The 25292-nt window shown below is 50.3% G+C and overlaps 10 protein-coding genes across 10 annotated transcripts; 4 read left to right on the top strand and 6 right to left on the bottom strand.

The window, feature by feature from the left end:
• Nucleotides 1-536: 536 nt before the first annotated feature.
• N7489_000902 (TFIIH/NER complex subunit TFB4) lies at nt 537-1720 on the top strand (the record flags this gene model as incomplete). Its single annotated transcript, XM_056706657.1, has 2 exons — nt 537-582; nt 642-1720. 2 exons carry the CDS (start codon nt 537-539, stop codon nt 1718-1720), a joined length of 1125 nt encoding a protein of 374 aa, XP_056570959.1.
• A 441-nt stretch (nt 1721-2161) lies between these two features.
• On the bottom strand, nt 2162-3989 carry N7489_000901 (threonine aspartase 1; the record flags this gene model as incomplete). The annotated part of the gene is made up of 6 exons (XM_056706656.1): nt 2162-2262; nt 2354-2435; nt 2491-2600; nt 2668-3567; nt 3624-3823; nt 3883-3989. 6 exons carry the CDS (start codon nt 3987-3989, stop codon nt 2162-2164), a joined length of 1500 nt encoding a protein of 499 aa, XP_056570958.1.
• Nucleotides 3990-4841: 852 nt separating this feature from the next.
• On the top strand, nt 4842-6356 carry N7489_000900 (actin-related protein 3; the record flags this gene model as incomplete). Its single annotated transcript, XM_056706655.1, has 4 exons — nt 4842-4876; nt 4938-4960; nt 5031-5386; nt 5457-6356. The coding sequence occupies 4 exons, from the start codon at nt 4842-4844 to the stop codon at nt 6354-6356; spliced, it is 1314 nt and encodes a 437-aa protein (XP_056570957.1).
• A 522-nt stretch (nt 6357-6878) lies between these two features.
• On the bottom strand, nt 6879-8492 carry N7489_000899 (tRNA (uracil(54)-C(5))-methyltransferase; the record flags this gene model as incomplete). The annotated part of the gene is made up of 1 exon (XM_056706654.1): nt 6879-8492. One exon carries the CDS (start codon nt 8490-8492, stop codon nt 6879-6881), a length of 1614 nt encoding a protein of 537 aa, XP_056570956.1.
• A 393-nt stretch (nt 8493-8885) lies between these two features.
• N7489_000898 (mitochondrial 37S ribosomal protein uS5m) lies at nt 8886-10140 on the top strand (the record flags this gene model as incomplete). Its single annotated transcript, XM_056706653.1, has 2 exons — nt 8886-9870; nt 9923-10140. The coding sequence occupies 2 exons, from the start codon at nt 8886-8888 to the stop codon at nt 10138-10140; spliced, it is 1203 nt and encodes a 400-aa protein (XP_056570955.1).
• Nucleotides 10141-10448: 308 nt separating this feature from the next.
• On the bottom strand, nt 10449-11075 carry N7489_000897 (DASH complex subunit DAD3 family protein; the record flags this gene model as incomplete). Its single annotated transcript, XM_056706652.1, has 2 exons — nt 10449-10703; nt 10851-11075. 2 exons carry the CDS (start codon nt 11073-11075, stop codon nt 10449-10451), a joined length of 480 nt encoding a protein of 159 aa, XP_056570954.1.
• Nucleotides 11076-14565: 3490 nt separating this feature from the next.
• Nucleotides 14566-16297, top strand: N7489_000896 (fatty acid desaturase; the record flags this gene model as incomplete). The annotated part of the gene is made up of 2 exons (XM_056706651.1): nt 14566-14759; nt 14830-16297. The coding sequence occupies 2 exons, from the start codon at nt 14566-14568 to the stop codon at nt 16295-16297; spliced, it is 1662 nt and encodes a 553-aa protein (XP_056570953.1).
• A 942-nt stretch (nt 16298-17239) lies between these two features.
• Nucleotides 17240-19247, bottom strand: N7489_000895 (putative serine/threonine protein kinase (Nrc-2); the record flags this gene model as incomplete). Its single annotated transcript, XM_056706650.1, has 3 exons — nt 17240-18099; nt 18165-18338; nt 18395-19247. 3 exons carry the CDS (start codon nt 19245-19247, stop codon nt 17240-17242), a joined length of 1887 nt encoding a protein of 628 aa, XP_056570952.1.
• Nucleotides 19248-20115: 868 nt separating this feature from the next.
• N7489_000894 (uncharacterized protein) lies at nt 20116-23019 on the bottom strand (the record flags this gene model as incomplete). Its single annotated transcript, XM_056706649.1, has 4 exons — nt 20116-20590; nt 20642-20938; nt 20993-22754; nt 22929-23019. 4 exons carry the CDS (start codon nt 23017-23019, stop codon nt 20116-20118), a joined length of 2625 nt encoding a protein of 874 aa, XP_056570951.1.
• A 329-nt stretch (nt 23020-23348) lies between these two features.
• On the bottom strand, nt 23349-25073 carry N7489_000893 (uncharacterized protein; the record flags this gene model as incomplete). Its single annotated transcript, XM_056706648.1, has 1 exon — nt 23349-25073. The coding sequence occupies one exon, from the start codon at nt 25071-25073 to the stop codon at nt 23349-23351; it is 1725 nt and encodes a 574-aa protein (XP_056570950.1).
• Between the last annotated feature and the right edge of the window lie 219 nt (nt 25074-25292).

Genomic DNA, 25292 nt, shown 5'->3' with positions numbered 1-25292 from the left:
ACATCACATGCAATAGTCTAATCTTGGCGCGTTCAAGGGATATGCCAAGAGATCTTTCGAATTCACCAAAAACAGGAACATTTCTCAACAAAAGATGCTCACAAATTCGAGGTAATTTCAGTCACCCAAGGCTTCACGGTGTGGGAGTCAATCCGATTGGAGTGTTCCCGGTCTAAGTTCCGAATTGCTTCTGAGGCAGCTGAAGACCTGGAGAGTTGGAGAGACAATTCAGTGTTAGAATGTAAGAATATGAAACTCAAGAACGTAGGTTGAAGATATATATTGGAACAAGTTATAGAAAACAGCCCTGGAGCCCCGGAGCTATAGCAGTTGTTATCACCCCGTGACTGGCTTATCGCATCAAGATCCTCAAACTGACATGCCGAGTGCTGCTAGGTAGAGCTCGGACTACAAAGTTAATTCTACCTGTATATGCAGCACCGTCGGGATTCCAGTCTAACCGGCCTGGCATCAGTCTGAGAGAACCCCCTCACAATAATGAATACCAGCCCCGACCGATCCACCGTCTTACCGCAATGAATTCCGTGGATGCTTCGGAGCATTATGAGTTAGGAGCTCCCGGTCCGTATTCCGAGCCCTCTGCAAGACGCGAACAAGTAGCTAACCAGATCAACATCTAGACCTCTCCCCATCCCTGCTCACAATAGTCATCGACACAAACCCACACGCCTGGGCCGTCCTCGAAGACTCCCTCCCACTCTCCAAAGCAATCGCCAACATCCTAGTCTTCATCAACGCCCACCTAGCCTGCAACTATGCCAACGAAGTCGCCGTAGTCGCATCGCACAGCCAAAAAGCAGCATGGCTCTACCCTTCCCACAGCGAACCCCAATACCGCCCCGCCGATCATGACGGCGATGTCACAATGAACGGCACAAGCGACACCACAACCCCGAAAACAAACAAATACCGCCCCTTCCGCATCGTCGAAGAACAAGTCACCCGAAACCTCAAAGAGCTAATGGACTCGACGACGGGCGACGATCTGCGCGGCAACATGTCCACGATGCTAGCGGGCGCGCTAACCCTCGCCCTGAGCCACATCAACCGACGCACGCTCGCCTGGGCAGAGGAACACGGCGGCGCCAACACCGAAGACGCGGCGGCCGATGGCAACGGGGGCGGGACGACATCCACGAACCGATACTCGGCCTCGAACGAGGACGAACGGCTGCAGAGCCGCATCTTGGTCGTTTCCGTGAGCGGGTCTACCGACGCTGCGCACCAGTATATCCCTGTCATGAACAGCATCTTCGCCTGCCAGCGCTTGAGCATCCCCATCGATGTGTGTAAGCTCAGTGGCGATGCGGTCTTTCTGCAGCAGGCGTCGGATGCTACCAAGGGTGTTTATATGGCTCTTGCTGAGCCCCGGGGCCTCCTGCAGTATCTTATGATGGCGTTTTTGCCGGATCAGCGATCGCGTCGCCATTTGGTTCTTCCCACGCGGGTGGATGTCGATTTTCGGGCTGCTTGCTTTTGTCATCGCCGGGTGGTTGATGTTGGCTTCGTGTGCTCCATTTGTCTCAGTATCTTCTGCGAACCGCCCCCTGGTGGTGACTGCATGACTTGTGGTTCGCATCTGGATATCAGGGATAATGCCAAGCCTGCTCTGTTGCCGAGGAAGAAAAAGAAGAAGAAGCGTGTTAACGGGGCATCCGGAACTGGGACGCCCATGTCGACGCCTACGCCTGGTCCTTGATATCTCTTCCACGGAAGGTCACACTATTAATAGGGGGAAAGATAAACACATGGTAGGACCTGACTCTATGAAGTTCGGGTGGGCATTACTCCTCGAACACACCTTGGCTTAATACTATGAGCAACATATGTAGCTGGTTAACAAGGAGAAAAAATGGGACAGCTCTCATTAACTAGTGCGAAACGACTAGGTACAGGGAGAACGCCGGGGCTTCTTGAAACATACTCTGGTCACATGTTGGTGCCCGGCCTCAAAGGAGACTGCCCAGGGACAGCAAGAAATAGCCATTGAAGCAATCACTCGTCTTGTCCCGTCACCATGGAATTGGAACACCGGTGCTGCAAGGCTAAGAAACACAATGGGAAGTGGGGGTATACGAACGCATAGAACGAGAAGGGGAGGGCACTGGCTGAACCAGATACAGGTGTTTGTGGGTGAAAACTACCTCGTCAATCGATGAGAACCAATAGACCAGAAGTCAGCAGAGCAAAGAGGATTCGCTACAACATAGTTGTAGTTCTCATCCAAGATGCATTGCAATTCTGATTAAATTATCCGTGTCAACACTCACACAGCTTATATCTTCAACCTGGTGATAAAACTTACAGTTGTCTTTAAACCTGTATCGGCAACCTCCCTGGGCAATGGTTCCTCGTGAGCCACGGGACATTAGACAAGACGGTTTGTCCAACCTGCTGGACATAGAGGCGATGGCCTGTGAGATATGTTTAGCAAACAGCCCTGCACAGTGACAATAATGGGAGACTCACGAAGGAGTCGGTATTGTGAGCAAAGTAGAGCTCGATGCCGTAATTGGTTTTCTTCACAACAACCACTCCGAGGGCTCCAAAGAGAACGCTGTTACTGACCGCAGCGTGTTCTAACAGGCACAAACAAACAAGTGTTAGCTTTTCGAAAACTAAAATCGTGAAAGGAAGAAAACGCACCGTTAAACTCCCTGTTCATCCACGCTCTGAGGGCTTCTTCTTCCATCACCTGGGTAAACATGCCATTGTTGCCCATCTTCTGGCCGTAATACATCCTTTGCGCGCAGGTGCTTGCCGCCAGTGTTGAGGCGATGAGTTCTCCGGTCCCAGACGTAACGACTGCACATGTGGTTCCATCCGCATCAGTCGGATCTTGGGGGATAACATGGGTTCCGATGCCAATCAGGGCCGCAGGTCCAATTCGACCTCGATGCTTCATGCCAATACCACCAGAAGAAGACCCTGCTGCAATATTTCCGTACTTGTCAATGGCGATGGCGCCAACAGTGTCCGTGATGCTATCCTCCTCGTCTTGTTCACTATCGGCGGTATCGGGGCTGCCATCGGGGCTGCCATCGGGGCTACCATCCCGAGATGAGGATACGGGCGAGGCAGGCTGCACAGGTAGATGCGAATTTGCGAGCTTGGCCTTTTTCCGAGTTTGATGCTCCAGCGATGCTCCCTGGCGGCCCTTCACATCTGCAAAAAGGGTTGGGTCGGACAGAGTTCCAGTTTCCTCGTCCGCTGTATCACTCCCAGGATGAGCTCCTGGTTGAGAAGCACGCTCGAGACGTTCAAGGCGAGTGTCAAGGGGAGTGACAGGACGGCGAATCCAGGGATCAGTCACTTCGCCGAGGGTTTCATTTTCATAGTCTTTGACTTCTGCGGCCCATACCTGATAACGTTCCAGCGCGACGGGCGAGATCAAAGCCTCCTCGGGTATGATCACCAGGCCATGCTCCCATGCAAAGTCCTTGGCACCTTCTCCGGCCAAGAAGTTTGGGGGCACCCTTGACATGCCCATCTGCACATTGGCCTTGTCATAGATCTTCCGAGCAAGCATGATTGGATTTTTGATATCTAGCAGGCTCACGTGTTAGGCAAGGCTTTCTCAGGAACAGACACAACAAACTTACTGGGCACAGCTCCAACCGCTCCACTCAGCCCGTGATGGTCGACAATCGATGCATCGCCTTCAACCACTCCTTTCGCGTTCAAGTTGCTCCCAAACCCTGCATTTGTGATTGGGTTATCTTCAAGCACCATTATGGCCGCTTCGACCGCGTCAATGGCGGTGCCACCACTCTTTAAGAATGCCATGGCCTTGAGCGCAGCTCTAATTCAATTCACTTGTTAGTCTGTGTGACCAATAAATTACTAAAGACCGAGACTGACACTTCACAGGCCTTCAAGTGCTTATGCTCATTCTCGTGGCTGTGGAAACCGGCTCCAGCATGAAGGAATATGGCACAGACGCCCTCATTATCAGACGTTTGCGGCATATTTAGAGGTTCGACAGGTGAAATTTCGAAATCTACCACGGGATTGCGCCACGAGGTCAGGCGAAAGTGAAGATATGGATGCGGCGCGTGGCTAGCGAATCTTTGACGCGTTGTGATGCACCGGCAGATTGTCGACACAATGCGGTAGCTCTCCGTGAGTTCTGCACCTGAAACTGAAACCAGCGACCGCTTAGTTCGATCTAAATGACCACCGGAAACCAACGCTCTAATGCTATGGCAGATTTCGGCACGGGGAGTGAAACGAGAGAAGTCAAGAGCCTACAGCAAGGCCATTCGTGTCGGGGTAAAAAAAGAATAGACAGAACAGAGGGACGCAATGCACACGTCCCTCGCATCAGAAATGATAATTTTGGAATAATAAAGGACTGTTAGGGATTGAGGATGTGCGAATGGACAATCACAAAATAGTGGAAATTTATGGAAGCTCTCATAGCACTGGTCGTTCTTGCCATTTTCCCCAAGTTGCACCTTTTTGGCTGAAATTAGGCGGTGGAATTGCCGTCACCGAGGCAATATACCTAGGTTGCTATAGCTCACTTAAGTAGGGCCCTGGAGAGGCCTAATCTTTTTGATATTGAAGCATCTCGGCACATGATGTCCACGGGTTCCAAGGTTGACGTGTGACCCCTTAGGTAATCTGACCTCCGGCACTGCATCTCCCCCCGCCTTGTCTGCCTGTCCTCTTGGTCTTTTGAAGTTAGGGCGATTTCGGCTACCAATTGATATTCGGCCGATTCCCTTATCATTGCCTTGTTCTATACATCGCCTAAGCTTCTTCTAACTCCTAACCCCTTGCTACATCTTGACCGTGCCCAGACCCAACCACCCGCCATGGCGTCCCAAACACCAGCCGTTGTCATGGACAAGTAAGTTCACAGGTGCAAGGATCAAATGGGTATTTGGTGCTGACTCTATACTTTTATCCAGTGGAACTGGCTATTCCAAGCTTGGTATGTGTCGTCTGTAGTGGTTAGGGAGCTCGCAATCACAGATTAGGCTGACATGCTACCACTATTCCAGGTTTCGCCGGTAACGACTCCCCCTCATTTGTATTTCCGACCGCAATTGCAACAAAGGCTGGTGCTGGAAGTACTGGAAGCGCAGGGGGCCGGCCCCCAGTCGCAAACAAGCCCTCGTTCCTGGGCGGCGGCGGAAGTAGCTCCAACCTGTCTGCCAAGCGTGGCACGGAGGACCTGGATTTCTTTATCGGCGACGAAGCGCTGGCTGCGGGCAGTGGTCCAGGATACGGCGTTAACTACCCGATCCGACATGGACAGATTGAGAACTGGGACCATATGGAACGATTCTGGTCGAACTCGATCTTCAAATATCTGCGCGTGGAGCCCGAGGACCACTACTTCCTTCTCACCGAACCTGTAAGGCGACTGCGCATGCTGCCGGCTGGCTGTGTTTGACATGATAAAACCTGACATTTCTGGATTATAGCCCCTGAACCCTCCCGAGAACCGCGAGAACACCGCCGAAATCATGTTCGAGTCCTTCAACTGCGCCGGTCTTTACATTGCTGTGCAAGCAGTGCTCGCCCTTGCTGCCTCATGGACGTCCTCAAAGGTGACAGACCGATCCCTGACTGGAACGGTCATCGACTCGGGTGACGGTGTTACCCACGTTATCCCCGTCGCCGAGGGCTACGTCATCGGGTCTTCTATCAAGAGTATCCCGGTTGCCGGACGAGACATCACATATTTCGTGCAAAGCTTGCTACGTGACCGTGGAGAGCCCGACAGCAGCTTAAAGACAGCAGAGAAAGTGAAGGAAGAGTACTGTTACGTCAGCCCGGATATTGTCAAGGAGTTCGCACGTTACGATCGCGAGCCCGATCGCTTTCTGAAGCACACCGTCACTGCGCCAAACGGGCGAAGTGTGAACATCGATATTGGATACGAACGTTTCCTCGCCCCGGAGATCTTCTTCAACCCCGAAATCTACTCGTCCGACTTCCTCACCCCGCTCCCCAATGTTGTTGACGGCGTCATCCAGTCCTCCCCCATTGACGTCCGGAGAGGTCTCTATAAGAACATTGTACTCTCCGGTGGTTCTACTCTGTACAAGGACTTTGGCCGTCGTCTACAACGTGATATTCGTCACTTGGTGGATGCGCGAATTCGTGCCTCCGAGGCTCGTAGCGGTGGCGCACGGAGTGGTGGTCTCGATGTTGCTGTTGTCACCCACAAGCGCCAGCGCCACGGTCCTTGGTTCGGAGGTAGTCTGCTGGGTCAGACGCCTGAGTTCCGGAGCTACTGCCACACTAAGGCGGAATATGACGAGATAGGTCCCAGCATTGTGCGGCGGTTCGCGCTGCTTGGTGGCCCGGGAAGCTCGTAGGGGGAAAATGGGTGGACCTTATCATTAGATACTTGTCAATCGATGTAGCTCAGCCTTTTGTTCATAAGTTTGTTTCATCTCTTTTTTCTATCTTCCTCCGGTGGTGCTCTATATTTTCTTATTACCCCAAACGGCTTGGCGCCGGTGTGCATTGGCATTTTCTACAGTGGATTCAGAGCCAGTCTACAAGTAGAATATGAGCACCTGTGAAAAGGACAAAAATGACCATTTTTAGCCAGGTGTATCCGAACCACGTCTAGGCCGGAGGCCGTTTGGGTCAACAGACCTCACAACTGAAGGCAGCGTCTTAGCATAAGCGGCAGCCGTAGCCGACGCATATGGCAGTCTATAGCCTGAATATCATAAAATGAAATCGAAGATGAAAATGAAATTGTATTAAACAGCGTACATATCCACTATCGTCATCATGCTTTTTTGGACATTCCCCAAAACGCCACGGATATGCAATATCAGACAAATATATAGCCTAGAAAGGCTCAAGACTATTTACAGGTATATCACTCAAACAGTCTCAGCCTGAGGGAAAGAGGTGCGGTTCAAAATAGCCACGCCCTCCACATGACCGGTCTGAGGGAAGAAATCAAAGCCACGCACACTCTCGATCTCATAGCGAACATTCTGTTTCTCATCACCCTGAACCATAACAGCAACGTCACGGGCCTGAGTATGGACGTTACAGCTGACATAGACAACACGACGCGGCTTGAAATCAAGCATCTGGCGCAGGAAGTCTTCTGAGCAACCCTTGCGAGGCGGGTCAATAACCAGCAATGTCTGATCTGGTGGGTAAGGAACGTCCTTGAAGAGAGTTGCGGCGTCGGCAGCAGCGAAGCCTGTGTTGGGAAGCTTGTTTGCACGAGCATTCTCCCGTGCTGAAACGATAGAATCGCCACCAATATCGACACCGAGACTGGACTTGAACAATGGGGAGAGGGTAATTGTGAACAGGCCTGAGCCGGAATATGCGTCCAAGAGGTACTTGATTGGCTTTGCGTCTTTGTCATTGCCTGCAGGGATGGCTTGCGAGCGGATGTACTCTGTGAAGCCGGACAAAATGGAGTTGTTGTTTTGGAAGAAGGCACCTGCTTTGTTGCTAAAGATATAGTCGTCGACGTACTCGAAGGACGTGGCGTTGTTGTTTGTGACACAACGCTTTTCTTCGATGTAGTTCTCGCGCTCAATGCGGATCACATCGCCCGTGTCTGCGTTGGGCGTGGCGGCAATCCCGCCAACAGTGGGAGCCTCTCCGTCGGCAGTAGGCGCGGCGTCCTTGGGGATTCGTGCGGTAGACTCCCGCATCAGGAGAGTGGCACCTCGCTTGTAAGAACGGATGTTCTCCGCAACCCGTTTCCTCTCACTGGTGAGTCCGCGACGCACAATGTCTGTTCCCAGGGGACAGTCTTCGATGTCCATATCCAGTCGTCGGTTCTTGTATGTGAATCCAATCGGGGGGACCTGCGGTTGCGAGGGTTCTTCACCATCCTTCTTAGAGCCTTTGCCAGCGCCACCATGTGCGAAATGAGGCGTGAGTTTTGTGCGATAGCCGTATTGCATTGGCGAAGCAAATGTTTCTCCAATGGTAGGGACAAGCTCCGGGATCAACCCAGAGAAATTGGCGTAGGCTTTCTCCACGATGCGCCGCTTGTGAGCAAGCTGGTCGTCGTAGGACATCATTTGAAGCTGACACCCCGAACACTCCCCGAAGTATTTGCATCCAATCAGCGCATCGTTTCTCTGAGGACCCGGTTCGATTACTTTGACAAAATCGGTCAAGCTGTATGACAATGACTCGAAATGCTTGACCAATTTCACCCGCACGGTGTCTCCGGGGACCGTGAACGGAACAACATAGACATATTTCCCATTATCAGCGAGCGCTAGACCATCGCCCGTTGAGGAAAGCTCGGAAATCTTTACATCAATCTCTGTGAACTTCTCGGGAAGGGAAAAAGGCTCGCTGTCGCCATTGGTCTCCGACTGCTCGGTTTCGTTGCATTTGAGGAGTCGGTTGATGTCGCAAAGCAGGACCTCATCATGTCCACTACTCTTGTTGTTCTTGTCGACCTTCGCCTTCTTGCGCTTGCCGTCGAAGTGTTTCTTAGGAGCGTTCTGCATTATTGCGGGGACTGGCGCATTCGTCGAACGGCGTTTGTAATATAATTTGGAGGCTGGCCGCACTTGGAGAGCCGTTAGTGTCTGCGAAGACAGAGAAGAAGTCAAGTGCCTAACAGATGACCGTATAGCAAACATATACGTTGGAAAGCGACGGCGAAATAATTTCTGGAACGAAAATCATCAAATGGGAAATTTATTAGAAACGCATCTAACGCGTCGTTGATTGGTCGGAGACTGACCGCCCGCAAGAAAGAAATTCATCCCGACGCTTCACCTCCGACTGGCCTCTTTTGCCTTTGCGTCCCCCAATTGTCTCCGCATTTCGCCTTTTTCTTTGTTTTTGAAGCTCTTAACCGGCCTACTGTTGGCTGGGGAGCTTATTGCACCGTCACTATGAATATAACACGGCCAGCACGATGCCTTTTATGCAGCTTCACCCGTGCTGCCGCCCCGAGCACGCGAGTCCCTCGACGCCAATTCCATCCTACTCCCGCGACTCTCTCGAACCGGAAACCTAAGTTCCCCAACATCAAGGCTCAGGATTACAAGCCTTACTCGGAAGAGCAGAAGGTTGCGCTCGCCAAGGAGTACTCGGATGCACAGATGGCCGCCGTCGAAGCCGGCGAAGCCGCTATCGACCCGAAGGATCTGGCAGAACAGATGAACGAACGCAATGACCCCATGTCATTCAAATACATCGATGACTTCTCGGTGATTGAGCCCGGTGTTGATCGACACCAGCGCGCCCCGGAGTCGAACTCGGATTACAATTTCAAGCTGAAAAGCGAGGACGATTTCGTGAAGGACTTTGGCCAGTTCATCGCTGAGATGCCTGATAACGCAACAGGTGCAGACTTTGTTCGGTGGGCGGACAACCTGCGCGTCACCCACGGCAAGGAGGAGAGCGAGCTGGCCCCGCACAGCGCACTTGTTCCGGATCTCTTCGGACCTGGGGAAACCATCGATGAGCCCCGTGTGGAAGAACGGAAGTCAGCCGCCGAGAAGGGCGAGAAGGAGCGGTCAGCCGAGGCCGAGGAAATGACCGATGCCCTCAAGAGCCTGCTCCTGGCCACGGGCTACACAGAGAGCCAGGTCAAGGGCCTCCGCACCAAGACCCTTGTTTCACACAGTGTCACCAACCAGACTCGACTAGGAAAGGTCCGCCGTGCATACCGTCTTTCCATTGCCGGTAACGGAAATGGTCTGCTGGGTATCGGTGAGGCAAAGTCTGATGAAGCCTCCGACGCAAAGATCCAGTCGCAGTACCGTGCAATCCGAAACATGCAGCCCATCCCCCGCTACGAGAACCGAACCATCTATGGCGATGTGAAGGGCAAGGTGGGAGCCACAGAGTTGCAGCTGATGCACCGTCCACCAGGTATGTCTAATTCCCTCCTTTCAGGTATATTCCTTTTTGCTAACAATAATAGGCTTCGGACTCCGTGTCCAATACCTCATCTACGAGATGTGCCGCGCCGCCGGTATTCACGATCTGTCCGCCCGAGTCGGTCGCTCAAGGAACCAGATGAACACGGTCAAGGCCGCCTACGAGGCGCTCATGACCCAGCGTAACCCCGAGCAGGTTGCTCACGCACTCGGCCGGAAGATTGTCGATGTGCGCAAGGTGTACTACGCCGGGAAGATTTAGGGGTCCCTGGTGGCCTTGACTTGCTGTTTCGTCCCAGCGTGTATATAATGCTTCTCTTTTCCTCTTCTTCTTGTGTCTTTTGCATGTACTTCTATAAGTTGGTTGTTAAACATCACGGGTCATCAATTCTCCAGTATTCTGGGCTATTCACAGCATATCTGGAAAGTCATATATCAACAAGGTTCTTTTGCATAAACACCATCTGATTCGCGCCAAAATGAAAACTTGGAACACCCCGGGTATAGTACGCGAGTAAACTAAAAAAAGAGCTCCGACAAATGCAATAGACATTTCCATGCCTTCCTCCCTCATTGGAAGGTTATATCTCCCTCCCCCTCGTATCCTCCATGCTGATATTCGTGGTCCTGGAAATGCCGATCCTCCTTCTGCTGTTGTTGCTGCTGCTCTTCATTCTCATTCCAGATCTGCTGCTGCAAGACAATGCTATACACACTGGCCTTGAGCAAGGTGCATACAGTCGCAGTCTTGCGCTCAAGGAGACGAAGACCATCGAGTGGCATGGAGGCGGGGGAGCCGGCGAGGTCGGCGAGTTTATCGGAGAGCTGTGGGCGAGGCATTGGTCAGTAACCAGTATAACCAGTATCCATAGTTCATATAATTTCATATGGGACATTGCTTGTATCATTTCCCCGGGAAGAGATTGTCCCAGAAAGATAAGGTCAAGGCCAGTAAGGTCTTCTCCCACATACCTGGTTGACATTCCGCAGCAATCGACCGTATTCTTCCAGCACTTCCTGCTCCAGATCTGAAACCAGCGGATTATCGGCCAAGAGGGGGTTATTCGAGTGGCCCCGGCCTTCTGAGGCGTCTGCATCGCCCATTGATTGAGGGATTGGAGGGGTAGATGTTTCCGCGGGGTCGACTTCGGCGTACGAGTAATCGTTGTCTGGGACTTCGGGCGCAAAGGCAGACATTGTGGAGGATTGAGATTCTTTGCGGTGTCCTTGAATGTTGTGGGTGTCGAGCTGCGAAAGTCGCGAAGGCTGTGGAAGCTGTGTTGTCGTGTTTTTGTGTTTTCTGGGGATCCGCTGAGACGCGTTCCCCAAGCTTCCGCTGAGATCCGAAATCTACTGGGGTGGGTTTGATGGCTTCAAACTTATTTCAACGTCAGTCGATGGGTTCATGTTACATGGTCGATGTTATGGCCATCTCTGTATGGCTTTATTTTTCAAAAATCCCCCAAAAAGCGAGCCTGATGCCTATTGGGAACATCCCAGTCATACAGGTGTCTGCTATCAATACATATCGTTGGTTTCTATTAAAATATGACATAAGATTATAACGATTGTCCCACGCTGCATACTATAAATACCTAAGCTGGAAATTTCTATTTTTATTCGGGAAAAAAGAATCGTCTGACCAGGCTGTACGGAGTACTTGTTGCTGCGAAAGCACGTCGATTACCCAGCTGGGAGGCGTAATAGCGAGTCCACTTACTTTCTTTTTAGCGGAAATGAGACTTCTATTAGGATTTTGCTTTATGGGACTGTTGCAAGCCATTCTAGGAACGGAGTATACAGCATATCCATTGATGTGGGCAGAGTATCTAGGGTGGACAACTTCGTATTCGTATCAAGTGTCTCTATAAAGGGCACCCATGCAGCTCACGTTGAAACTCCGTATCCGTATCCAATAAATAGTCCGTAAAGAGCACTCATGTAGTCCACAATGTGGAATTAAAATCTAGTTGCCTTGTTTTAAAAGGAAAAGCCAACCACGCCAATCTCATTATTGGACAAACCGAATGTCCTTGGTTGTATCCACGAACGCACTAGCGTTGCTCTCCCAGCCGCGGCAGCCTCTCCGCGCATTCTATATGAAGATCTCAGCGAAAATTATCTCAGCGAAAATTTAGCTCTCGGCGGAAGGGCCCCTTTTGAGGACCTACCGCAGGCCGCAAGCTACTATAACGGCGAATATTGTGGTGCGCACATCGCCCCTATTACCTTGCCCGTCAAAAGAGAGAAAGAAACCCCTGTAAAATCAACCTGGATTTACTAGATGCCTACAGGTGGATAGCTCCGCTGAGGCGCAGTCTGCAAGAAGCAATTGTAGTCATTGATATGTACGGAGTGACCAGGAACCAGTAACCTAGAAGCATTGAAGAAGCCCATCGAACGATTGGCTTGTCCCTGAAACACAAATTCTTTTATTTCATCCAGCAAGGATCGCCATATTGCAGCAACGATCACCATATTCCAGCATCTGATCACCATGTTGCATCATAGTGGTGCGTAGTCCATATCTTGGAGGTCTAAGATTGTCAACACGGCTGCAAGAGTCCGTTACGTTGTGGGCATTAGCTGGTATTGGATTGGTTGTAGATATCCACATCTAAACTACTTGGCTGCAGGGTTCTGAGGACTGAAACAGACGGGAGTCCGTCGCGGTTCATTCTTTTTCTCAATTATCGACGATGATCCCATGATGAGCGAGGGGTTGGCTTTTGGTTGGCAGAGCATTCATACAGCCTAGTCAAATTAATCGGAAGAATTTTGAGGGACCAAGCTCACAATTCGGCCCTAGAGACCTATCGTCGACTAGGATGCAAGCCTCCTCAAATCCACCGGAGCTAGTGCACTAGAGTGCTCAGGTGGACCAAGTTAGCAATTTATATTTCTGCCTCAGGTTAGCTTTTCCAACCGATATTTTCGAGATATTTTCAATTCGTTGAGGCTAGTTTGACTTCGAGTCACAGGTTGACTACAAAATTATACGGAGTACTCCGTAGGTCTTTCACAGATAGGATTACTATGAGTGAATTTGAAAACTCATGAAAACTCAGAAGTAATATGTCTCATCCCCGACCCAGAAATCCCCATTTAGAAGTGGATATTCTTTATTGCAAACCCCTCGTGGTGTTTGGTCTCCTATCCTGTACGGAGTACTCCGACTCCGTACAATGCAGCACCATAGACGCTTTTTGGGACAAGTTTCCCTTGGAAAAGCCAATGCCAAGAGTCTACTCCGTAGAGGTATTTCTAGATACAGTCCAGAAAATGTCTTGCCACGCGAAATGCGCATGTCTCGTACCGCGGCATCTAAGTCATGCGAGCCACCTTCGCCTCTACTTTATTTAAATGGAAGCCTAGTTCTATATAGCATCTGATGTGACATCGTCGTCTCGAACAACTGATTTTAAAATGCCAATTCAACTAATATGGCCTGGTGTGAGTTTGCGCCTAAACGGATTGACTCTAGTGTAGAAATGGAGCCTTGGCTTTGTGTTTTCCACATTAAGATCATGTCCCTTTGGAATGTCCTTTGACCATTATCTCATATTGTGGATCATGACAGCATGACCCAGAAAGGAGAAAGACACAATGTTGTTGTAAGTGGTTAAGTGGCGACTTCGCCCTACGTAGAGGCAGAAACGAAACCAACGAAACCGAATACGTAAGTGCCCTCAACTAGGAAATTGGCGATATTAGCCCCAGAATGCGGGGCTCGAGCGGCAATAGAGGGGCAGGGAAAAAGAGGATGTATTTTTCGCCTCGACAGTTCACAGACGTTTTCTAAAGTTATGGGACCTGGTCCCTGGACCCAAAGTAATAATAAAGTTGCGCAAATGATGTTTTTCCTAGGGTTTGGGTTGGCCACGTGTCAAGGTTCTCCAAAATTGGTTAGATCCAGTTCCACTTTTAGCCAACCTTGGAAAGGTTAGGTAGCCAAGATAGCCAAGACAGGTTAGCCAGATTTTATATCTCAGTGCGAATACGAATCGCCACTGGAGATTTCAGGGGAAAAGAAATCAAAGAAATCACTTATTTTAGGATGGAGAATGTTCTTGGTGGATTCCATAGCGCTAGATAGTGTACGGAGAGTGTGTAATATTTAGAAACGTTCCATATGCACTGGAGTAGAGTTTTCGGCATGGGATTAGGGGGATCTAAAGATCTAACCATTCAATTTCCGACAGGGGCACGCAAGGTTTAAGCTTGTTTTAGCTCGAGTTATCAAACGGGACATACAATAATGTATGGTATGGTTGACAAGATAACGCGTATGGCCCATATTTTATCTTCGCCACAGTGTCCCCAAGTCCTGTCACACTACCTTATCCAATTGTAACCCTCTATCCACCTCGACCTCCCCTCTTCATTCCCCATGGAGTTCTCCCGTGTCCACATTTCGGTTGGACAGACCAATTTACACTGCCCCCTTTGTCTCTGTCCCCTGGGTCGAGAGGAACGGGATGTGCGCTACGGCGCTATGCAAGTCTAGGTAACTGAATAGATTAATAGATTCATCAAGTAAAAAAAAAGCAAAAAGAGAAGATGTCCCCGATTGCTTTATTATAATTGTCTCGACGCCATATCCTTCTTCTATGTCCAATCTTCTGACTTAAACAATTACCAGTCAAATCTCATCGGATTCTTCTGTTGATCAAATCAGATGAGTGAGATGTCCACCCCAGCTAAGGCTAGGGACAATGTGTTCTCAAGACGTGAAATTGAGGGTATGCTTGCTGAAGGCAAGTTGATTATCATCGTCGACGGCAATGTCCTCAGACTAGATTCTTGGATCAAATATCATCCCGGAGGTGACATGGCCATCAAGCATATGATTGGCAAAGATGCCACGGACGAAGTGAATGCGTGAGTCCCCCAAAGTCTCTTCATTCTTGGTCAAACTCATTTGCGTATTATACTAATACTCTTCCCAAAGACTCCATTCACAGGAAGCCCGTCAGCGCATGAGCAAATTCCAAATTGGCCGAATCGAGGGCCGCTGGACCAACTTCCTCCCTCCCATCCAAGGTGGCGAATTCCGCCCATTGATCGAAGATGACATTAACGAAGAGGACCTGGTGAGCTCAGAGCTATCAAGCGAAGAGATTTCAGTGCCACCCTCTCCCATCTTCGAAGCCGAAGACGAAAGATTAGGCCTAAGACGCAGGCTATCAGTATCAACAATCTCCTCGGCAGTCGATGCCATCCCTCCACCAACAGAAACCAAACCACGAGCCTACGTGATCGATGCTCGAACGCAAGAGGAGATTGAGTTGGATGCATCCAAGTACCCTCCTCTTGACGCAGAACACCAAGAGTACATCACAAAGAAATACCGCGAGTTGCACCAGCGCATCCGCGCAGCAGGGCTGTACAACTGCAACTACACTGCCTACGCTATCGAGATCTCTCGCTACACCCTCTTCTTCGGACTGTTCATTTTCTTCCTCAGACAGTCCTGGTTCTGCCTATCTGCCTTCTTCCTCGGCTGTTTCTGGCACCAACTTGTCTTCTCCGCCCATGATGCCGGCCACATGGGTATCACTCATAACTACCAGATTGACACCACCATCGGCATGATCATCGCCGATTACCTGGGCGGCCTAAGCCTAGGCTGGTGGAAGCGCAGCCACAACGTCCACCACATCGTAACCAACGCTCCCGAGCACGATCCCGATATCGAACTGATGCCCTTCTTCGCCCTATCGCACCGCTTCTTCAGCTCGCTCCGCAGCACTTACTACGACCGTATCATGGAATTCGACGCAGTTGCCAAGTTCACCGTCAAATACCAGCACTATCTGTACTACCCCATCCTACTCTTCGGCCGCTTCAACCTCTACTTCCTCAGCTGGGAGCACATCATCGTCGGGCGCGGACCGAAACACGGCGCGGGCTGGTGGCACCGCTGGTTCGAGTTCGCCGGCCACATCTTCTTCTGGATTTGGTTCGGATACGGCGTTGTCTGGTGTAGCATTCCGACCTGGTTCAACCGCGTCGCCTTCGTTCTGATCTCGCATATGGTGACTTCGCCGCTGCATGTGCAGATCACGCTGTCGCACTACGCTATGTCCACGGCTGATCTCGGCCCGTTGGAATCTTTCCCCCAGAAGATGCTCCGCACTACGATGGACGTTGACTGCCCGCCTTGGTTGGACTTTTTCCATGGCGGTCTCCAGTTCCAGGCTATTCACCATTTGTATCCGCGCATCCCGCGGCACAATCTGCGTAAGACGCAGCAGTTTGTTCGGGAATTCTGTGAGGATGTGAACATTCCGTATGCGGTCTTTACCTTCTATGATGGTAATAAGGAGGTTATTGGTCGGCTCGCGCACGTTGCCAGACAGGCGAAACTCTTGGAGGAGTGTCGGAAGGCTTGTGCGGCTGATCCTCATTTGCATTGAAGACGTTCGCTCTTTTGGAGTTGAGCTTTTGAGATACCCATTATGTAGTTTGTATAATTTTGCAAATTGGGACCGCTTGGAATTGTGATATTATATTGTATCGTTCAAGCGCGACATCGTCTTAATAGATCTTTTTTCCCTCTTCCAATATTACTGCTCTGGATTGCGCCGTTTCTTAAGCGCTGTCGGGTACGTAGATGTACAGCCACCTGTTGAGTCGACGCTAAGCCCCTTCTGATGGCGGGGGCGACGCAGGCTTACGTTGTAGAGTACACTTGCGATGGGACAATTAAACGATATAGATCATCAAATAGATTGAATCTGAAATCACTTCTAGTTTCATACACATAGTTTCACAGCAAAGGTGAACTTGCAAGCGCAAATTGAGATTGAAAAAAGCACGCGGTACTAATCAGTTGATCCATACAGATTGTCACGTGGAAGACGTAACCCGAAAAAGTGAATCCATAAACGCCGTCCGCTGCAAAGTAGGGTGAAAGAGCAAATGTATAACACAGTTTTCAGGGAGACGCGCACAAAGAAAAGAAAAGAAAACTAAGAGCTCGAGGTCGTCGCACAAACCATGTGGCAATGTCAACAACGGTTAGGTGTCGATGCTATGTTGCGCCTGAGTAGGGGCGCAACTGAGTGTGATCCAAGGCTTTAGGATATGAAGAGAATGCAATATGCAAAGCAACCGACGAGCAATAAGGCATAACAATGGGACGAAACAAGAAAGAGACAAAAAAAAGCTTGAATAGATCCACCAAGAAAAAGCCCCGAACACTCCATACACCCTGCGAGGATTGCAACGGAAGAAGAATATCATCTAAATACAGTCGTTAATGCATCATGGTCGTCAGCGAGCCGACGCACATACGGCTGTTTTCCTCGTGTATCGGATAAAAGAAACAAGTGACGAAATATGCAGAACCCGGGTTTTTACATATCACCCTCATGGTGAAGCGTGACACTGTTGAACTCCTCAAAGGGATCATTGAGTTCGCCGTTCGGAGTGGCGAGGCCCGAATCCATTGGGACACCCTTCATCTTGGTAGAATCGGTGCCGCCAATATCTACGCTAGCGCTCTCCTTGACGTTACGGAAGTTCACTGTATCCGTGCCGGCACGACCCTGGTGAGGAATCATAGGCGGCTTCATGTGGCGAATGAGCGCCCATTGGGTCTGCCGGAAGAAGGGGTGAGTCTTGACATCGGAAGCACCAGCGCGGGCTCCTAGGCGCTTAGTTTCATCCTTGATCAGCAGTTTGCGGATCAGGGACTTGCACAGATTCGATGTCTGCTGCGCACCAGAGTGCTCTGGGAAGTTGACCTCGTCTCGCAAAATGCTGGCAAACGTCGCGTTTCGGTTCTTTCCTTTGAATGGAGTAGTGCCGTACAGCATTTCATAGATCAAAATGCCCAGGGTCCACCAATCAACGGCGCTGGTGTGACCGCAACCCTTTATCACCTCAGGTGCGATATACTCTTCCGTCCCCACAAAAGAATTCGTTCGGAAATCAGCAATACATGACTTGGTATCAATAGTAGGCAAACCTGTGGTGGAGTTGCCACCACTGCGTGCGGGAATCATCGTCGGGGCACCCCCGGGTCCAGATTGCTTCGACAGATCGAAATCGGAAAGCATGATATGACCAGACTGGTGAAGCAGGATATTTTCTGGTTTCAAGTCACGGTAGATGAAGCCCATGAGATGGAGATATTCCAGCGCTGCAATAACCTCCGCGGCATAAAAGCGAGCTGCATCCTCGGAAATACTCTTACCGGGGCGGGTTTGCAGGGCTAGAGATTCACAAGTCAGCAAGCGAGAAGACGATGTCGAAGATGGGATAGAAAGGTAAACACACTCCTGAAAAACTCGCCACCACTGCAGTACTCCATGCAGAGATACAAATAATCTTCTGATTGGAAGGAGTGATATAGAGTGACAATGAACGGGTGGTTGCTCGTAGCCAGGATTTCTTGTTCGGCCAAAGCTCGTTTAATCTTATTCCGTTTGATCATCTCCTTCTTGCTCAAAACTAGCAGCAAGTCAGTATATGGTATTGCAAAGCCTGGGGTATATAAGAAAACGTACCCTTCATGGCATATAGACGACTCGACTTCTTCTCCCGCACCAGGTAAACCTTGCCAACATCACCCTTCCCGATCAGCTTGATCTTGTCAAAGCTAGCGGGGCCAACCTCTACATTCCGAACTTTGATCGAGTTCGAACTATAGGTGCGGCGGAAGGAAGCGTTACTACCGAAATCTGAGCTGAGCGAAGAAGGTATCGCCAGATTGGGCTCCTCGCTAGCTAGATCGGCCAGGCCCATTGATCCGCCCGACTGTTCCATCAGGGGCTCCTTGCCCAGTTCCGCTGTCTGAGGGCGGTCGCCCTGACCACTTGTGAATAGACCTTGGGCATTCGGGGCAGAAGCCACACGTCGTAACTTGCGCGCTAGTTCTTCTTTGTTTGCCGTGGTCGCCTGTTCTACTGCCGAGACCCCCGTGACTTGCAACTCAGGGGTGTCAGGAGGGGAGGAGGGTACTGACCCATCATTGCGGTGTCGCAATGCTGGCTGGCCCTGGTGGGCAAAGTATGGGTTGGCGGATGCGGTAGGCGACATGGCATCGTCGAGTGGGTTGCCTTCACTAGCAACGGTTGTTGATCGATTGCGGCCTATCCCTGGTAGGAATCGAGACTGCCGGAAAGCAGACTTCTCGTTCTTGGCTGCGCCATGGTTATCCCGTTCGCGTTCGGTACTTCCAGAGGCGTTGGGACTTGGGGAGTGGCTTGAACTGTTGATACGGAAAAAATTCTTGATTCTCGTAGGCAGGTGGCTAGACTCGTTGGAGTGTTTCCGCGTGGGAAGGGAGAGAGCGGGGAAATTCCCGCGCTTCTCATTATTTGTCACTGCGGACGGGCTGGAGGCGAAAAGCTGCGTCATATTGGGTGGGTCGCCGAAATCAAAACCGAGACCGAAATGACATTCACCTAGGACCTGTCGAAGAAGATGATCCGAAGGGTGCAAAAGCAAGGTGCGAGGCAGGTGAAAGCGCGGTAATCTTCCAGATGCCAAGTGCCGGTTGGGGATATAATCGCGGGGGCAATTATTGTTAGTAAGAAGCGGTACAACGGGGGGGTGTCCACCCAAAGAACTGGAACGACAAAAGCCACGATAACTGGGCTCATGGATAAGACGACATGTCAGAACAAGTAAAGAATGAAGATCAAGAATTGAAACCCGTGGGAAAAGAGGGAGGCAAGGAGGAATTGGAGTGGAGAAGGACCCGTGGACGCGGAGGCCAAGGCTTAGTCATCTGAAATCTGGGCAGGGCAGCCCCCTGGGCAATGCACAACGTCCATCGACGTCAGAGGTATTGAGGAGAGTTGAGAAAGATGCATGAGAGTGCTCAGAAAGATCGTTTAGAAGGCATTCACCCTAATATGGCTTGGCCTTGGTCAACAGAATTCTAAATATACTTCTAGGAATTAAGGAATAAGGATTTAAGGGTTTAAGGAACAGGGTGGCGATGACCGGAGTATAAATAACCATCTACAATGTACAACCACGTGATAATCATACACTTCATTCCTTTGGAAGAATATAAATACATACATAATAATATCGTACAGATTCTCATTTCAATCCCCTCGATATTGCTTCCTCCCCTTGACCCGAACTTGGCCCATGTTTTTCATTTTCATTTTCATGCTTTTCTCTGCCTTTTCTCTCTGAAACATCGTCGAAACGTCGGAAACACATACATAGGCTTGGGCTCAAAGCCCAATGCCCAAAGCGATAGTTGCATCAACTAATTGTGAGCATGCGCATTGATTCTGCTCATGTTCACAATGGCGGGAGCGGTATGCCTGACGCTGGCATTGATCAACCGCGACGAGTACACTGGCAAGTACCCGGTGTGCTGCTGAGTGTCTGGCGCGTCGAAACCGAGAACAATTGTTGCGGGTACTTCGTCTCTCAAGTCATCAATCAATCTCGACGTGCGCGAGCGGCGGGCGTTTCGGACATTTTGACGTGCGTCATGTCGACGACGGGCATTCAGACTCGACGAGATCATACGGGAACCAACGCTGCTAAGACCACCCACAGGTACATGGGATCTCCGGCGGACACTCGATCTCGAGATCGCTCTGCTCGGGCTATTCCGGGATAAGTGGCTATACCTGCCGAATGGGCTATTCCGAGACAATAGTGGTGTGTCTGACATATCGTCGGGGTAATCTGCTTCGAAACTGCTCATTGTCATGGTGAAACTCCCGCTGTAGCTAATATATGTCAGGCACAGACCTTCAAATGCGGGTTTGGGTGGGACTTACCTGTGGTTCATGCCATCCTCTGATTGTTGGGTTGAGGGGCGTCCCCTCCGTTCTCTGGATCCTTCCACGTCTACAACAAGCACATCAAAAAAGTCGGATGGGATGAGAGGTGTTTGTAAATCCGAAACCTCACTACTTCCGTGCTGGCGATCAAAGGAGAGCTCTGAGAGTATCTCCTCATTCACTTCAGGGCCGGGGCTAGAGACTCTAATCGTCTGTGGGTCGTCATCAAAAACGCTTGAAACTGATGCGTTGCGGTGCTCATTCTGAAGAAAGTGAAGCCCATTCGGATCATCGCTGCGGGTCTAGAGTTAGTATTCTCCAATTGCTGGCCTGAGACAAAGAACTTACACGCTAAACGCGAGGTCTGGTGTATGACTCTCATCATTTTCAGCCGTGCGAGTCAATTCGATGGCGTGCTCCTCATGGTTGATTTCAGTGATTGAATGCAATGCTGATCTCAAATTGTTGATGTTTCGGCCGAAATTCCGAGACAAGGTGTTACTGACACGTCTTCCATTTCTCGGGCGACGTTCTGTCCATGTCTCCTGGGGGATCCATGCTATGGTTTCATTGTTTTCCGTCTCAGAACCCATTCCAGGATCAATGTGAATATCCAATCGGTTATTAGTGTCAAAGAGCGGGTCATTGCTTCCTGCAGGCAAGTTGCCGCTAGCTCCACTCGCCTCATGAAACAAGTCTGATCTTCTATCAACCGGAATCTGATCGAAAAGTGAGTTGCTTCTGCTCCTGTTTCGATTTCCATTTCTATGATCACGAATAAGCAACTCGGAGCTTCCATCAACCTGCATGTTACCAAAGTCTGGGTTGTTCCTGTTTGTGTGACATGTCCCATTCCGGATGTTGTTTGTGGCTGTTGATTGTTCCCGCTGGAATTGGATGGGATGGCCAGTGTTAGGGTCAATAATATCGACCCCACGAGAGATCTTGGGACGCACAACCTCATTGGTACCATCAGTCGACAGGTTACCATGTGAACCATCATGCATCGTTCTTCCGGGTTCATCTTGATGGGCTGGCTCGACGGTAGCATCTCCTGAGTTATTGACAGTGTTCGTGAGAGTCGCCTCTGCGAGCATCTGATAGTGATCAAGAGCGTTGAGCACTCTTGCCCGTTCATTGGTGTTGTAAACACGCAATCGATAACAAGTATCGCCAGCTGGGATCACCGGGTCCATTGCAATGAATTCGTTGAGCTCTTCCAGGTACATTTCATGGTACCGGAGTTTGCCCATCAGTCGCTCCCTGGCCTCAAACATCGAACCAAGGCCGTATGTCCACGCCACTCGTACATATTGGACATAAAAGTCGCAACCTGGGAGAATATCAACCGGGCTAGCGAACGACATCATCTGCGCAATTGCAAAATCTTGAAAATTGATAAGAGCCTCGATATAGTACCATCGTAGTCGGCGCTCCTGGGCCTCAGGTATGGTCTCATAATGCTGCACTTCCGTTGGACTCCGGCGAGCAACACCTCCGAAGTCTTGATCATCTTCGAACGATGAATCATCTTCGTCTAATGGTTGGTACTCAAAGTGTTCGGCATATGGAATGTTTGCTTCCATTGCCTGGGAAACACTCAAGTTCCGTGAATCGGTGGTAACTGCGAAGTGGGATGTGCTTGCAGGCAAAGGCGAACGCGACTCATGCAAGTTATTATCGGACGCTGTGGAAGAACGGATGATTGTCAAGTTTTCCTGTGCTCCGTTCTGCCCACCAGTCCTCAGTTGATCATCAACAAAGACATGTGAAACAATGGGTTCGTCATTCGCTTCAGCCGTTGGTGCAGCTGATGGGCCATCAAGACGGGGTGACCTTGGTGGCTCCATTGGAACGATTCTTCCCCCAGCTGTGACTCGCTGGTGTTTCGGGGAAGTATGCTTTTTCAGAAATTGGGCAAATCCTGCGTCCTTCGTGGAGAACACAGGCTCAAAGGTCTTGTTGTTGTTACGGGTCGGGCGGTTCTTGGAGGGTTTCAATGCTGGATTTTTGTTCGGTCGCGATGACCTGGCCGACTCTCGAGTCGGCCGGTTCCTAGGGTTCTCTGAAAGGATAGGCTTCTTGCTTTGATCAGGACGCGCTCGCCTGCCTATGCCGATGGTTAGCAAGGTTCTATTCGCTGTTATGCATTGTCGATGGCTCTGAGACACATTGACAGCTCTGCTTGCTGTACTGGAAGCCAGTTCACACCAGCGACACAACCGAACCTTTGTCCTTTGCAGAAGATCATTGATCACAAGCATCATCACAAAGGGAAGCTTACAGTGTCTTGCTTCGCTAGTCCACTTGCAGTGCACACCTGTGTCCTGGCACAATGCCAGCAGTGTTGGCAGGTTATACCTCATTTTGTTCATATGGACGAAATATTTACCTGTCAAGAACAAAGGAAACTTTGAAACGAATGGATTCGATGAAAATATGATGCTGTGAAGGTGATTCGGATGGAAAGTGCAGGATTTGAAGAAGGAACGAAGCCTCGAAGCTATTCAGAATATTATGGGTCACGAGGCATACAAGTCGACGACGCGTCTGATCACGCGTCGATATTGGCGCCAGTAACCCTAAACGAGAGAGATGCTCGAGGAAGGAAGAGTTAGAAGAACAGGTTCAACAAACGGAAAAAGGGTTTGATTTAAAAGCACAGCGACGACATAATCATTTCTCGGCGACGACATCATACAGTTTATACACTCTCTCTGACTTTCACAGGCTGAAGGCCACTGTGCACAACCCAATCCTCTTCATGCTCCGCAAAAGGCGACCTCGCTTCCATGCCATCCGGCTGAATATGCTCGATCTCTTTCCTGCCCTGGCCCATCTCCCAGCTCCCGGTGCGTTCATGGCCATGTACAGCAACTCCAACTCCAGCGGCGAGACCACTTGATGGTTGTGAATTGTCGGTCTTAGAATTTCTCCATATGGGTTCGCTGAATGACAGATCGGCATCACTGGCAAGTTTCCCAGGGCCTTTGAACCCTCCCAGGCTTCCTTTGTTGGGAGGTTTTCCCTTGCGCACGCGAGCAATAAGGATCAAAACGATTCCCACGAATGCAATGACAGCAAGCGTTGTAACAGCACCAATTACCCCAGCTAAAGCGGGAGCCATACTTCTGTCCTTCTTTTTCTGTGATTCACTCTGATCTAACACTCCATTGCAAAACACAGTTTCAGCGTTACAGCGAAGGCACCATTCTTGGGTCGAGGCCACGGCAAATGTCTCCAGCTCGGAGTGGAACTCAGTATATGGGATTGAAGCACGACTGGGACTGTGTCCAAAGAGGGAGTACGGTTCGAATTCGGTGGTGTTGTCGGTACCATTGTGAAGTAAGAACCTCACATACAAATTGTCGATTCCAGGGTAGGATGGATACAAGTTGCTGCTGTCCTCGAAGCTGTACAGCTCGAAAACAAACGAGCCGCCTCGTACCAGGCGGGAGAAGAAGTTGGGTTGATGCTGGTTTGCAAGTCCCACCAGAGATGACAGGGCAACAGCTGGCTCATCGCCACCGAATAACAGGGTCATCTTCTGCCGCATGCCACCTTCCTGGATGTTCAGATCGAAGGCTTCTAGAATGCTCGATGCCAAAGTCTGCCCCGCAATCGGACTGGCTACTCCGATCATAGACCCGCTGGAAGATGATTGTTGGCGATTTGTGCTCCATATGTACTGGTCGGCTAGCGAGCGGGCACGAAGGATGTCGGCATGATTCAGACTTTCCAATAAGCTGTCATTGTGCACAACTTCATAATCCAAATACTCCGAAATTGGAACGGCATTTGTGTAAGTTGCGGACGATTCATCGTAAACTGCAGATAAAGCCAGTTTCCACAGTTTCCTATAAAAGGCTTCGGTATCTCGCGTGATACCCTGGACTTCGTCGCTGGCCCGATATTCGCCCTCGGCGGCATCATACATGTCGCACATTGCTTGTCCTTCAATCAGGATAGACTGAGGGTCTGCCTCGCCGACTGTGACAATCCGAGGATATTGATATCCGTTCAATGGCGCCTGTGCAAAAGATCCGTTCGCAACTTGGCTACTCGGTATGTTCATTGAGCCTAGCGGTGGGTATAGACCCTGCATGAATGCTTGTGCAGAGCCAACGGTCTTCTGGTCCGTTGCCGATAGCACGTTCACATCGTTTGAGTCCAAAATGGTCGGGGATAAGTTCTGGATTACAGTATCAGAGCCCCCAGATACATAACGATAGCGGAAATTCGATGCCGCCGCGGCAAGTTCGTTGGCTCCATAGTCGGTCAAGGTTTGAGATCTGGCGAGTGCACTGGGCTTGCTGTCTCCGTGGACAGTAAAAGCAAAGACTCCCCACACTTTCTCAATGGGGTGGAAGTCTTGGGCTGAGACCACCAACCCCTGCAGGGCCAGGAGAGCGATGGATAGGCCGTACATCAGTGTGGTCTTCAAGCACCCAAGAACAGCAATGCTTGACTGGATTGTGACTTGCTCTACAAATTACGGGGGCGACCTCTTTGTAGTAAAGAGACTGGGACCACCATGGTCTAGACCTCGACTATTATTCTAGTGCTAGGGCTGCCATGCTAGGGAACCAGACAATGAGATATCCGCTTTCGGAAACTGGTACTACTGCAAGTAGACATACTGGCTTTC

This window comes from Penicillium chrysogenum, assembly GCF_028827035.1.
Source record: "Penicillium chrysogenum strain IBT 35668 chromosome Unknown utg000001l_segment0_segment0, whole genome shotgun sequence".
In the NCBI taxonomy this organism is placed as follows: Eukaryota; Fungi; Ascomycota; class Eurotiomycetes; order Eurotiales; family Aspergillaceae; genus Penicillium; species Penicillium chrysogenum.
This window is presented reverse-complemented; position numbering and strand designations above follow the sequence as displayed.